Source organism: Triturus cristatus, chromosome 10 (assembly GCF_964204655.1).
Source record: "Triturus cristatus chromosome 10, aTriCri1.1, whole genome shotgun sequence".
In the NCBI taxonomy this organism is placed as follows: domain Eukaryota; kingdom Metazoa; phylum Chordata; class Amphibia; order Caudata; family Salamandridae; genus Triturus; species Triturus cristatus.
The window spans coordinates 1,020,037,321-1,020,051,126 of record NC_140593.1 but is presented as its reverse complement, the minus strand read 5'-3'; the positions used below and the strand labels follow the sequence as shown (position 1 = coordinate 1,020,051,126).

Below are 13,806 nucleotides of genomic sequence, written 5' to 3'. Positions count from 1 at the left end.
GGGCAGAAGCGTCCTGTCCATCTCAAATGCCGGGTTCAAGGCGGGCCCGTAAAGGCCATGATTAATTGCAGCTAGTTGGGAGGCCCAGTAATACCGCTTGATGTCCGGGAGGGCGACCCCTCCATCGTACCACGGGAGCGTCAATTTAGCCAGAGCAATACGCGGCCTCCCGTCCCAGAACAGGCGCCGCTGGAGGCCCTCCACCTCGCGAAAGTAGCGTGCCGGGACCAGGTCCATGGTATTCTGGAGGGCGTAGAGGAAGCGCGGCAGGGACATCATTTTAAATAAGGCCGCTCGGCCGAGCGGCGAGAGCGGCAGACGCCGCCAGCGCACCACGTCCTCCCTCAGACGCTGGAGGGGGGGCAGCAAGTTCCGCTCATAGCGGGCCTCCGGGTCAAGAGTGATATATATACCCAGGTACCGGAAACCCTGGGAGGCAATCTGGATCGGACAGTCCCGTGGCAAGACCGGGGCCTCCCCGGAGAGCACATAGACACAGGATTTCGCCCAGTTGATGACCAGGCCTGAGTTGCGACCGAAGGAGCGCAAAACATCAACCAGGACGATCAGTGACTTGCGCGGGGAGGCGAGATACAAAAGGATATCGTCAGCATAGAGGGACACGCGGTCCTCATGCTCGGGGGTCCAGCGGAGACCACGGATAGAAGGGTGCCACCGCAACCACTCCGCCAGGGGCTCCATGGCCAGGGCGAACAGGAGAGGCGACAGGGGACAACCCTGTCGCGTGCCCCGCCCCAGCGCAAATGGGGCAGATACTCGCCCATTCACCACCACCTGCGCCAACGGGCCCGAATATAGCAATTTGACCCAGCTGACGAAACCCGGGCCGAACCCAAACTTCGCCAGCATCGCCCAAATATATGGCCATTCGAGCGTATCAAACGCCATGGTGGCGTCCAAGGACGCCAAGATGGCCGGCTCCCGCACAAATGGGACACGCGCGAGCACCCCGTGTAAGCGCCGCAGATTAAGCGCCGTGTTGCGGTGTGGTATAAAGCCCGATTGGTCTTGGTGGACCAAATCGCCCACCACGCCAACCAACCGGTTGGCCAACACCTTGGCGAGGATTTTGGGCTCCGCGTTCAGAAGCGAAATCGGCCTATAGGATGTGACCCGCTCACGGGGCTTCCCCTCCTTATGGATCACCACAATTGTAGCCAGACGCTGGTCCGGCGGGAGGGAGCCCTGCGAGTGGGCCGCAAGGAACATCGCGCGCAGGTGGGGCGCCAACACATCCGGGCGTAGCTTGTATAGCTCAATGGGAATACCATTGGGGCCCATGGCCTTGCCGGATGCAACCGAGCGAATAGCCGAGGCAATTTCGTCCGAGGTGGGCGGGCCATCCAGCGAATCCCTGTCCTCCACCGTAAGGGAGGGCAGTGCGATGTCCCGAAGCAAGGCATGGGAATCTTCCTCCGAGCAGGGAGAAACCGGGGAGTAGACTTCGCGGAAATAATCCGCGAAGCAGGAGACAATGGCTTCCGGCTCAGTGACGCACACACCATCCACGCTCTCAATCAGAGGCACCACGCGGCTCGCTCTTTCCCTCTTGTCCAACCACGCAATCAATTTGCCAGCCTTGTCACCCACATCATACAATCGCCCCTGCTGCTCTCTACTGAGGCCCCTGGCCGCCTCCGTGACGAGGGCCCGATAGGCCGCCTGCTTTAAGTGCAAAGCATGCAACTTGGCGTCTGTTACCCCGCTCCCCAGGTCACCCTCCAGTTCTGCAATCTCGGCCTCAACCCGGGTCACCTCCTCCCGCTCGCGCCGCCGGGCATTGGAAATAAAGGAGAGGGCCTCCCCTCTAAGAACCACCTTGAAAGCCTCCCACAGGGAGATGGCAGACGGGACCGACCCCACATTCTCATCGAAATAGCGCTGTAAGGATTTGATCAAGTCGGCACGAATGGTGGGGTCGCGCAAATACCATGCATTGATCGGGGCCACCCTGCCATCCCCCCTCGGGAAGACATCGAAATGCAACAACAATGGGGAGTGGTCTGAGATACCCCGTGCCAAATGGCGCACCTCCCCCACCCTCCCTGCCTGGGCCGCCGGGACAAGGATGTAATCAAGCCGCGAGAGGCTACCATGGGCCCCCGAGTGGAAGGTGTACTGTTGCAATACGGGATGCTTTAAGCGCCAGCAATCTACCAGGCCCAGCGTGTCTAAAAGGCCGGGCAGCCACGCCTGTGCCCGGGGGAGGTCCCTAGGGGGATGGCGATCCATAGACCCAGAGGCAACCGCGTTAAAGTCCCCTCCAACCACAAACAGGCCACCCGGAAGGTCCAGAAGGAGGCGCCCCAGGTCCGCAAATGTAGTGGCTTGTAACCCAGGCGGGACGTACACTGATATAAAGATAAACACTCTACCCTCCATTCGCCCCACCAGAACAGTGTAGCGTCCCCTCTCATCATGGCGCACCTCGTCAATCTCCAACGGGAGCGAGTTCTTGACCATAATACCCACCCCCCGCGAGCCCGAAGTGAAGCCGGAGTGGGCCGCCAAACGATATCCCCGGCGATTCATTGCATGAAAGGTGTTACCTATAAGGTGTGTCTCCTGCAGGAAGACAACATCTGGAGAAATACGTTTTAAATACTGCAGGACCACACCACGCTTAATCCTATCCCCCAGGCCGTTAACATTCCATGACAACACAATCAAATCCCTACCCCCCATCATACGTCAAAACAATCGGTCGCCCCCCACCGAGCATCTTAAAAACAACAGAACAGTTGCGGGTTTGCCTTGCGGTGCTAACAAACAACACACCCCCCCCCACCCCCCGGTCCCAACAGAACTCCCCCCTCCCTGCACCCCTGCATGAGCCCAGACAGCCCCCCCAAAGTGCAGTGTGCCTGTCGCCCCATAGCTAAGTACTAACTAGTCCCCCCGAGGAGGAGGGAAGCCCCCAGCAGACCCCACCCGACCTCCATGGGAGGGGAACATACGAAAGCAATATATGGTAAAGGAACAATATCCAGAGCAAGGCCTATACAGTCACCCCTCAATTCTGATCCGGCGGGCCCTCCCCGCCAGCCGCGCCCCCCCCACCCCGATCTCCAGGCAAAGTCTCTAACCAGTCCCCAGCCGCCTCGGGCCGGTCGAAGAAGTGCGTACGGCCATCCACCTCCACCCTCAGCTTAGCCGGAAAGAGCATTGAGTACTTGAGGTTTAGGTCCCTTAGGCGACGTTTAATACCAAGAAAGCTCTGTCGCTGCTTCTGGACCGCCGGAGTAAAGTCTGGGTAGAAGTGTACATCCATGTTATCCAGCCTGACCGGTCCCTGTTGCCTGGAGGTCTGGAGGATGGCGTCTCTGTCCCGGAAATTAAAAATCCGGGCAATAATAGGCCGCGGCGGTGCACCGGTCTTAGGGCGGCCCCCAGGGACCCGGTGGGCACGCTCCACCGCAAAAAGCTTACTCAGCCCCCGGGGCTGGAGATGGGTCAGGATCAGTTCTTCCACGAAGAGATCTGCCGCCTCCGCCTCTCGGCCCTCCGGCACACCAATAATGCGAACATTGTTCCTCCGGGCCCGACCCTCGGAATCCTCCAGTCGCCGGTCCATCAGGGCGCTCGCCTGGCCAAGCCGGCGCACCTCCTTCTGGAGGGCCACCACGTCCGTAGTGAGGCTCGTTGTGGTGTGGGCCAGGGAGTCAACTCGGTCGTTCGTTTTTGACAAGTCTGCCCTCACAAGGCCCACATCCACCAGGACCGAGTCAATTTTTTGCGCCAAGGTATCGAAACGCTGGTCCACTGAGGCCTTCATCTCTGCGATGGCGCCCATGACGTCCCGGAGGGTCAGATCCACCGGTTGGGCAGGCGCCTCCGTCGGGCCCACCAGGGATGACCGCGATGTCTCCGGAGAACCCTTCTGGAGCGTGTAGCGATCCATACTATTGGCCTGGTGCGCCGTGCCACGGCGGGTTGTCTTCATCTTCGCCCGGTCGCCATCTTGTTTGGTGGACATGCTGGCCCTTCCACCGTCGTGCCAAGATCTCCAAACGGACCGCCACACCAAATCACGGGTGTCAGGGGGGGGGGCGGGGGCGACCACCGGGCCGCGGGTCAACCCACCGCCGGCGGGTCAGCCGGGCACCTGGACAAGGCAGCACCACCGCACCCCGCTCCGCAGCCCGACCCCGCCTGAGGCAAGGAGGGCGCAAAAGCGAAAGTGAAAGTGCGGGGTACGCGAGTCGCCCAGCCCCGCTCGCCGCTGTTATTCACTTCGTCCCCGGATCGCCCCACTACTCCAATCCGGGGGGCCGGCGAGGAGAAGGCCGCAACCTTCAATCGATGCTCCCACCGGTGTTCGGGGTCCGATTCGAGCCCAAAAAACGGGTGGCGCCTCAGCTCGGGTTCACCGACACAGTCCCCTCAACACGGACAGGATATCGCCAGGATTAATTCAGGAGGTCGCGGAGGTCCTCGGGAGCCTCGCACCTACGCGGCCATCTTGGTTGCGCGCTAGGCTCCTGAGTACCTTGTTTCTTGACGCAAAGGCGGGTGCGGGATTTCAGCGGCTCTTCGACAGAAGAGCGAGGCGGCGTCCGGGGCTCCCACACTTCACGAGGGTGTCTGATCTTCAGGCTCACGACAAGAGCGGGGTGTTGCAGGTGGCGTGTGAACAAAGCGGGGCAGCTGGGCACGCAGATACGTCCGGGCCGTCCGAGGCTTGGAGATGCTCACAAACGCCGATTCCGGCGGGAGGGTGAAGGTGCACAGCGAGCCTCCAACGAGCGAGGTGACGGGGCAGCCCAGCACAGCGTAGGGGGAGCGGCTCCGATCGAGCGAGGCTCTTCCCAAGGCGGGGGCGGCTAAGCAGTCCTGGTCACGGCTCAGGGAGGGACTGGGCACGAGGGTCACAGCTCCGGCGAGGGAAAGGACACCACAGTCCAGCAGCAGGCGAGTGAAGATCAGGTAGAGCCCAATGGTCCTGGGGCTCAGTTCAGGGGGCAAGCTCAGTTCCAAGCCCTTGGAGATCGTTTTGGAAAAGCACAAGTCTTGAAAGTAAAAGTAAAGTAAAAGTCTTCAGCAACAGTTTCTCTTCTCTCCTTTGGCAGCAAGGTCACCACTGCAGGCCAATCCCCCAGGATAGGGACAGTCTTCCTCCTACAGCTTTCCCGGTGCCTCCTCCTCAGGCAGAGATTCTTCTTGGTCAAAAGCGGATCTAGTTTCTTAGGAGCAGGGCTCCTCCATTTATACAGCAAATCTTTTGTTCTCCCAGGCCAGGGGGGCCCTTGCCTAGTTCAGTCCGGTTTCTGAGCACTTTGTTTACGTGATGCAGGCTTCTTCTTTCAGAGTGCAGGGCAGAGTCATCAGACGCTCCACAGGGGGTGGAGCCGGCATCGAGGTAGCGGAGCACTGTCCTATTCAGAGCCTAGGAGCACTCCTCCCACCCATCTACCTGTCGATCGTCCTATTCATACCAGGCTACCTAGCCCTGCCCATCTGGGTTCCCCCAGCCCTGTCACTCACACCAGCCAGACATCAGATACACATCATGCAGAGGCGGCTGAAATGTTTAGGCAAGCAAAGGCCAACTTTCTAAAAGTGACATTTGCAAACCCGGAATATTAAAATAAACCTTGCGAAAAGATGTACCTTATTATTCCGAGTTCAGGCATACTAAACTCGATCTTCTACCATGTTCCCTGGGTCGGTTAGGATCATAGGGTGTAATAATCCAGGCCGCCCATACTGGCCTATGAGAACAGGGTAGCCTTGCAGTAGTGAACAACAAGATGGCGGTAATTCACTACTAGGACATGCCAGGCATCCGGGCTTGTCCTACCTTAGGCTTACAACGCACCCTGCCCGTGGGCCTACCAGAGGGGTGACTAACATGCAGCTAAGGGAAGGTTTTAGGGACTGGCAAGTGTGGGCACTTGCCGGTCAGCATGTCAGTACCAGACTGCACGCAGGTTCTGCGGTGGCAGACCTCAGACATATTTTACCGGCCGCTCCTGTGGGTGGCACAACCAGTGCTGCAAGCCCACCAGCGGGGTTCGCATTTACATGCCCTGGCGCCCCTGGCGCACTTTACTGGGGTCTGACAGTAAATCAAACAGTCCAATCATGGAATCCAACCAACATATACAATTTACATAGGGAGCACTCGCACCGCGACACTGGTTGGCAGTGGCACAGCGCGCTGAGCGGCCAACACCATAAACCACATGAGGCACAGCGACAAAAAGAGGAAGGGAGACTCACGCCAAGGTGCCAGGTCTAACAGTATTTTTTCTATTTCCATTCCTTGGTTAGCAGTTTTGGCGGTTCACTACATGCTATTTAAACTCTATGATCTTTGTACATGTCATGTAATCAAGACCGGGTTCCCCGGTCGAAACGCGTCATGCTGCTGTTGTGAAGAATAAAAGCACTTTATTTTGCAGTCACCGAGTGGTCTGTTCCTGCTGTTGCATTACTTGCAATTTGAAGGACTTTGGAAGTCAAATATATATATATATATATATATATATATATATATACATATATATATATATATATATATATTTTTTTTTTCCAAAGAGTTGCTCAGATATGGAGCCGCACTCCGTGTTCAGGTAGGTAACAACCTTTATTTGAAAAAACAAACTGCTTCCCATTCCGTGATTATCCCTTGGCCTTACGCGTTTCAGGGAAAACATTCCCTTTCCTCAGAGGCCAAACACGAGCAGCTCCATTACGTGCGCCTGTACTGTTCCCTGCATGTTACTTCAGTAATAATTATTGGCCTCCGGTGTGCCACTTAATTTATTCACTCTCCCATTGCATGCCAGAACCTGCAGTTCGAATCAGCACTTTTGTTGCCCTCCAGTGGGTTAGTTGTTCGTGTTGCAATGAAGGGATCGATAGTGCAGCTCTATAGTGAGCCTCCGAATGAGACTCAGTTTGTTTAAAATGAATGTCCTGTCCACGCCGATCGCAAGGGAAATCTTTTCCCCCACGCAAACCCAGATCAGTCCAAGGGCTGTGCGTCGCTCCCACGGCCTGGAGCCGCCGTGTGTCTATTTTCCAAAGAGTTGCTCAGAGATGGAGCCGCACTCCGTGTTCAGGTAGGTAACAACCTTTATTTGAAAAAACAAACTGCTTCCCATTCCGTGATTATCCCTTGGCCTTACGCGTTTCAGGGAAAACATTCCCTTTCCTCAGAGGCCAAACACGAGCAGCTCCATTACGTGCGCCTGCACTGTTCCCTGCATGTTACTTCAGTAATAATTATTGGCCTCCGGTGTGCCACTTAATTTATTCACTCTCCCATTGCATGCCGGAACCTGCAGTTCGAATCAGCACTTTTGTTGCCCTCCAGTGGGTTAGTTGCTCGTGTTGCAATGAAGGGATCGATAGTGCAGCTCTATAGTGAGCCTCCGAATGAGACTCAGTTTGTTTAAAATGAATGTCCTGTCCACGCCGATCGCAAGGGAAATCTTTTTCCCCACGCAAACCCAGATCAGTCCAAGGGCTGTGCGTCACTCCCACGGCCTGGAACCGCCGTGTGTCCATTTTCCAAAGAGTTGCTCAGAGATGGAGCCGCACTCCGTGTTCAGGTAGGTAACAACCTTTATTTGAAAAAACAAACTGCTTCCCATTCCGTGATTATCCCTTGGCCTTACGCGTTTCAGGGAAAACATTCCCTTTCCTCAGAGGCCAAACACGAGCAGCTCCATTACGTGCGCCTGCACTGTTCCCTGCATGTTACTTCCGTAATAATTATTGGCCTCCGGTGTGCCACTTAATTTATTCACTCTCCCATTGCATGCCAGAACCTGCAGTTCGAATCAGCACTTTTGTTGCCCTCCAGTGGGTTAGTTGCTCGTGTTGCAATGAAGGGATCGATAGTGCAGCTCTATAGTGAGCCTCCGAATGAGACTCAGTTTGTTTAAAATGAATGTCCTGTCCACGCCGATCGCAAGGGAAATCTTTTCCCCCACGCAAACCCAGATCAGTCCAAGGGCGGTGCGTCGCTCCCACGGCCTGGAGCCGCCGTGTGTCCATTTTCCAAAGAGTTGCTCAGAGATGGAGCCGTACTCCGTGTTCAGGTAGGTAACAACTTTTATTTGAAAAAACAAACTGCTTCCCATTCCTTGATTATCCCTTGGCCTTACGCGTTTCAGGGAAAACATTCCCTTTCCTCAGAGGCCAAACACGAGCAGCTCCATTACGTGCGCCTGCACTGTTCCCTGCATGTTACTTCAGTAATAATTATTGGCTTTCGGTGTGCCACTTAATTTATTCACTCTCCCATTGCATGCCGGAACCTGCAGTTCGGATCAGCACTTTTGTTGCCCTCCAGTGGGTTAGTTGCTTGTGTTGCAATGAAGGGATCGATAGTGCAGCTCTATAGTGAGCCTCCGAATGAGACTCAGTTTGTTTAAAATGAATGTCCTGTCCACGCTGATCGCAAGGGAAATCTTTTCCCCCACGCAAACCCAGATCAGTCCAAGGGCGGTGCGTCGCTCCCACGGCCTGGAGCCGCTGTGTCCATTTTCCAAAGAGTTGCTCAGAGATGGAGCCGCACTCCGTGTTCAGGTAGGTAACAACCTTTATTTGAAAAAACAAACTGCTTCCCATTCCGTGATTATCCCTTGGCCTTACGCGTTTCAGGGAAAACATTCCCTTTCCTCAGAGGCCAAACACGAGCAGCTCCATTACGTGCGCCTGCACTGTTCCCTGCATGTTAGTTCAGATAACTATAACTCGCGCGACCGCCACTCTATCACAAGGATGATGTCATCAGTGATGTCATGAGTGATGCCACTGACCATGTCATGAGTGATGTAATATGTGACGTCATGAGCCGAGGATTGCGGGCGCACAAGTTATAGTTATCTCAACTAACTATAACGGGGGAATTTCATTGGTTTTTTACGAGTGAAATATCCACCTAACCTTAACATGTGTGAAACCTATGGTTTTTTAAGTGAATATATATATATGTGTGTGTATGTGTGTTTAATATGAGGAAAATAATTATTGTATGTCTTAATAGTTGAACTAAACAACGTCAACCGTATCATTCCTAAGATAAGTGATCTTTTGAAACAGCGCTTATGTTATTTCATAGAATCCTCTTTACGTGAATTTCTTGCCGTTTTCCAGGTTCTCTGGAATTCTTTTAGCAGTCATTAAATACTACAGTGAACTGAACATGTCAGGAGTAGAGACTGAAGAAAGGTCATTCAAGTAATAACAGAGCTGGAGGATTTGAAACTACTTTGTGAGCGGTTTGAAGTTGTATATTTGTAATCATTTTGATTCTGATTAGAATTTTCTTCCACCAACCTGAAGTTGGAGAACAACCAATGAACATGTTAAGGGATCCAGCATTCACTTTACTACATCTTTGAGCATCCTTTTTTCATGTAGTATGTAGAATTCTAGGAGTAACCAAAACAATCTTTAAATCTGAATGTTTAGAAGCTGTAGGGGAAGCTGATCTTTTTCTATATAGGATACTAATTAGGAGGTGGCATTTATAGATACTTTCAACTTTGTTTCCCAGTCCTTAAAAATCCTTTCAAAACAACATCTATTTTCTGGAGTATATGATGATAAATGGTTATAGATCATTCCAAATCTCTTTCTTATGAAGGTTGAGTTTCTCCTTCAGCTTAGAGAAGAGTAGCATCTTGTTATTGTCCCGGGCTTGATTCATGGGAAACAAATAGTAGATGGTACTGAAATAACTTAGTCTGAAGTTTGACATCAGGGTTTTACAAAATTGTGGATTTTTCATGCACAAATAGGTTTCTTTTTTGTTCATTTCATCTTGGCTGATTTGACAGTAATTAACTCTACTTTTTTCATGTTTGACACAGAGAAAAAGCAGCACTTTTAAGCCAAAATTTGAATTGAGAGCTGCTCTATATATAGCCTGGTTGGATTTCTGTAGTCCTTTTATGATGGTAATACATATATTACTTAAATATAACTTTGCTGCTGTAGTTTAATATGGATGAAGCCAGCCCTTACTTTTCAAGCGGGGACCTTTAATATTTTAATCCAAATTTTAGACTTTTTATCCTGACTTCAGCAGAACTTCCTTCACATTATTTCACATTTGCAGTATAACTGCAAATGGGGATATTGATTGAACTTAGAGTAGTTTAGCTAGAAGGCATATTTTACCTGTGTTTAACTATGTCCATATAGTTAATCCTAGTTTAATCTAATTAGAGATTTATTCTTTGGATTGGATTTTGGATTTATTTAACCTTAGGTTAACTTTGATAGGTACTACGCTTTCAACATTATTCCCAAATAAAGAGAGATCATTGGTCGTGTAGCAGTTGATAGAGAAGCCAGAAAAGGACCAAAAAGCTACTATAGTGCTAGGAATAATTGGTTTTGAAGTTTTAGAGATGTCCATGCTAACAATATATCATCAACACATAACCAGATGTCATTTACTTTACCAAGTTTAAATAATTTTATGTGCTTGTTCCTTCTAATTTCTATTTCTAAGGGACCACTATAAAACAGAGAGGAGAGGGAACATCCTCATTCTGTTTCTTTGTGTAGTTATGGGTACAGATGTATACTTGTTGCTAGAAATTACCTTTGACAAGCATCATAAAACTAGAAAAGCAGGATCCTCTTTTGTTGCGTCTAAAATAAATAGTCCCACTGACGCCATCTAAAGTCCCCTGTACAGTATTGCGCTATCTGAGCATCTTGATTTGCCCAATAGTAAACTAGTGATCAGCATACCTATTGTTGTATTGTCAGGAGGTCCAATCATGTGGTGTGTGCTATTGCGTGCTGTCAAATTGCCAGTTGTAACCATATATTTCAAGCCTGTCTGTTTGTTATGTATTAATATATGAATAAATTGTTGTAATTACACTTCCCAAATTGTAGGAAGACCTCATTTAACACAGAGATATGCTTTTAACATGCACATTCAGTGTTAACAATATGCATTAAAATATTCTATCTTTAAATGTTGGGGTACCTTTATTCTATGCGTAGTTTGTTGCAGAATTATATCCTACATCAACATTGAAACAGATTAATTCTGAGGTGTAAGTCTGAGATTAATTGCAGATCGCAAGCCAAGGAGGCTTAAGTATAAATACTAATGACAATAACTAGTTTTCTTTCCAATGGGTTTGTTTCAGAGTGTGTTGACATAAACGTCACCCCAGACAAGCGGCAGATTTTACTGCAGGAGGAGAAGCTCTTGCTGGCCATATTAAAGACGTCCTTATTAGGGATGTTAAGTGGTGATGTGAACAAGCTGAATATCAACCAGAAGCTGCTAGATGTTGGAGGTAATGCATTTCAGAGGCAGATGGTGAAGGTATTTCATATAGTAATCCAGTTCATGTTATTTTTCTTCTTCTTGTAAGAAGATGACATGTAAGGTTGATGACTACCGAACACTGAGCAAGCTAGCTAAATATGTACTATTCTTGTACTAATGTTTTTGAACAAGTTAAAGATTTCTTAACATTTTACAAGATAAAAAGAATAAAATGCTGTTCGTATTCATTAATTTTATTTAAGGTTTGATATATAGCGCCTCTCTACCCATTGTTGTCAGTACACATTGACATAAACAGGTCTACCTGTACATCTGAGAATGTAGGAGAAACATAATTCATTTATTGCAAAGTAAACATTTGAGCAAGGAAGTAAGAACATGAGTAAAATGGGAGAAAAGAATGAAACAGGAACAGGAGAAAAGCAAGGAATATTCAGATTGAAGGATATCAAAGGGGAGTGATTAAGTGTTGTTTGAAGAGAAATGTGTGATCTCTTACTTTGCTAAAAAAGCATTTGCTGTTTATCAGGCCTTATTTTCGTCTCCCTGCCTTCACTCAAATGTAATAGCTGGCATTTAGGAACAGGATCGAAACAATATCAAATGCTACTCAACTTATTTTTTGTTCATTTACCTTGCTCAGATTGCTGCATCTTTTTATATTATTTATTTGTTTTCCTTTTGACAATTAATTCCATTCACTAAATCGTGGTAATGGAGGGGGCTGTAGTCCTGCTTTAAAAACTAAGATATTACCATCTCCAAACATGATTTTATTAAGATCACTCAGCTTTCATAACAAATGCCTGCTTGAAATTGCAACCTGTTTCTGCCTGCCCCAGTGGACCACTAATGAAAACGTCAAGCGTTGTATTTGTATGTGCGCAGCAAAATTCCATTCTTGTGCGATGATGCCTGAATTTCTCTGACTTTTTTAATTACAGAACCGTTCAACTTATTAACCTCCTAGTCTTTTCCAGTATGCCACATGTAATGATGCCTCATGAATTGCGCAACCGTCATCAGGTTAAACCTGAACAAACCTTGTGTAATCTTTTTTTGGTTTTTTTTCAGGTAACTTCAGAAAGTCACTCCCTGAAGCCCCAGATACCTATGATTCAGAATGTGGCAGTGCTACTTTAACGCAAAATTCAAGTCGCGATGAAAAGACAGCAATGAGTTTATCCAGGTTAAGAGAGGCGTTTTCTCTCCATCAAACGAAAGAGGGGAGCACCCAAGGTAATAAAAGTAAGAAACTGGGCCATGAGTCCCCAGGTCAAAGAACGCTTCAGTCATTTTTTGGTACTGTGAACTCGGTAAGCCGACAGAAGCCTAATAGCAATGGATTATGCTCCGAGACTGCAGACTGTAACTCTGGCTCGTTTACTAGAGACAAACTAAAGTCCAAAGATAACTATGACTCTGGTCATGAAAGCGCCCCTGCAGAGTGTGACACTAGCTTCAGCACTCCAGATGTGTGTAGCCGCTTCAGCACTCCAGATGTGCGCAGCCGCTTCAGCAGTGAAAGTGACACAGGTTCCCCAGAGGTAGACACTTCCTCTGCCAAAGATTGTGATTCAAGCAAAACTTTGAACACTATTCACAACCATGACAGTTCTCCTGAATCTAGTGTTGGATTTTCTGTTGCGAGCGGTAAATTGGATGAGCCGGCTGTGAGGGCAGAGTATGGGGGCTCTTTCAGCTTAAGTGCCAAGCGGTCTAAAATAGATCAGGATGAGCCTTGTGCGGTGCTCGTACAAGAATTGGGAAATTCATCCGCAAGCGCGGCAGAGACGCAGGCTGATGTGCCTGTGGATATTGTAAGAAAGACGGTCCCGCTTAAGTTCTCCATGAACGTTCTCTCCGAGAGGGTGAAAAGGCTCCAGGAGCAGAAGCAAGCCTCAGATTCATTGAAATACAGACGATTCCGAGCTAAGATCAACCCTTCTACAAACCAAGACGCAGAAGATGAATTAAGGAAAGAAATCAGGTACTGTTGAATCCCATATCTCAAAATGTGTATTAACCAGGTTGGCAACTCATTAGCTTTGAGATTATATACACATTTATTACAAGTGCTGTGCTTTAACCTCTCAGAAAAGACAGTGATGGGAAATAGTGACCATAAACACTTTAGAGAAGCAGAGTGGCTGGATTTATTCATAACCTTCTTCATCTTAATTATAGATGTTACTATTATGTTATAATTAACAAAAATCTTCAAATTAATACCTTCTTCAAACAAAGTTATGTAATGAGATGTAGTGTTTTACCATCAATAATAGTTCATTTTAAAACAATCCTGCGAGGGTGTCCTGTGTGTAGTTTTGATTGCTTTTATTGAAAGGGCTACTGTTTCTATGTCAATTCCTGACAGATCCCCCTGTTGCAAACTAATGGCTGATAAATTTAAAACAAACGCTAAGCAGATGTGTTACTAAGAGTAGTGTGCTGTATGGGGCCCCAAGCTCTCGGTACATTTAATAATAATGTGTTTGATTTATGGC

General features: G+C 49.0%; 1 protein-coding gene across 2 annotated transcripts in view; it reads left to right on the top strand.

Moving 5' to 3' along the window:
• The window catches only part of PMS2 (PMS1 homolog 2, mismatch repair system component), a 127,628-nt gene that overhangs the window by 81,535 nt on the left and 32,287 nt on the right, over nt 1-13,806 (top strand). For both annotated transcript variants that reach the window (XR_014969617.1, XM_085629017.1), the window contains exons 10-11: nt 11,154-11,306; nt 12,374-13,289. Coding sequence is in view for 1 of the 2 variants with exons in the window: in XM_085629017.1 (XP_085485143.1) it covers nt 11,154-11,306; nt 12,374-13,289 (1,069 nt within the window). In the remaining variant the exon portion in view is untranslated. The remainder of the gene's footprint in view (nt 1-11,153; nt 11,307-12,373; nt 13,290-13,806) is intronic.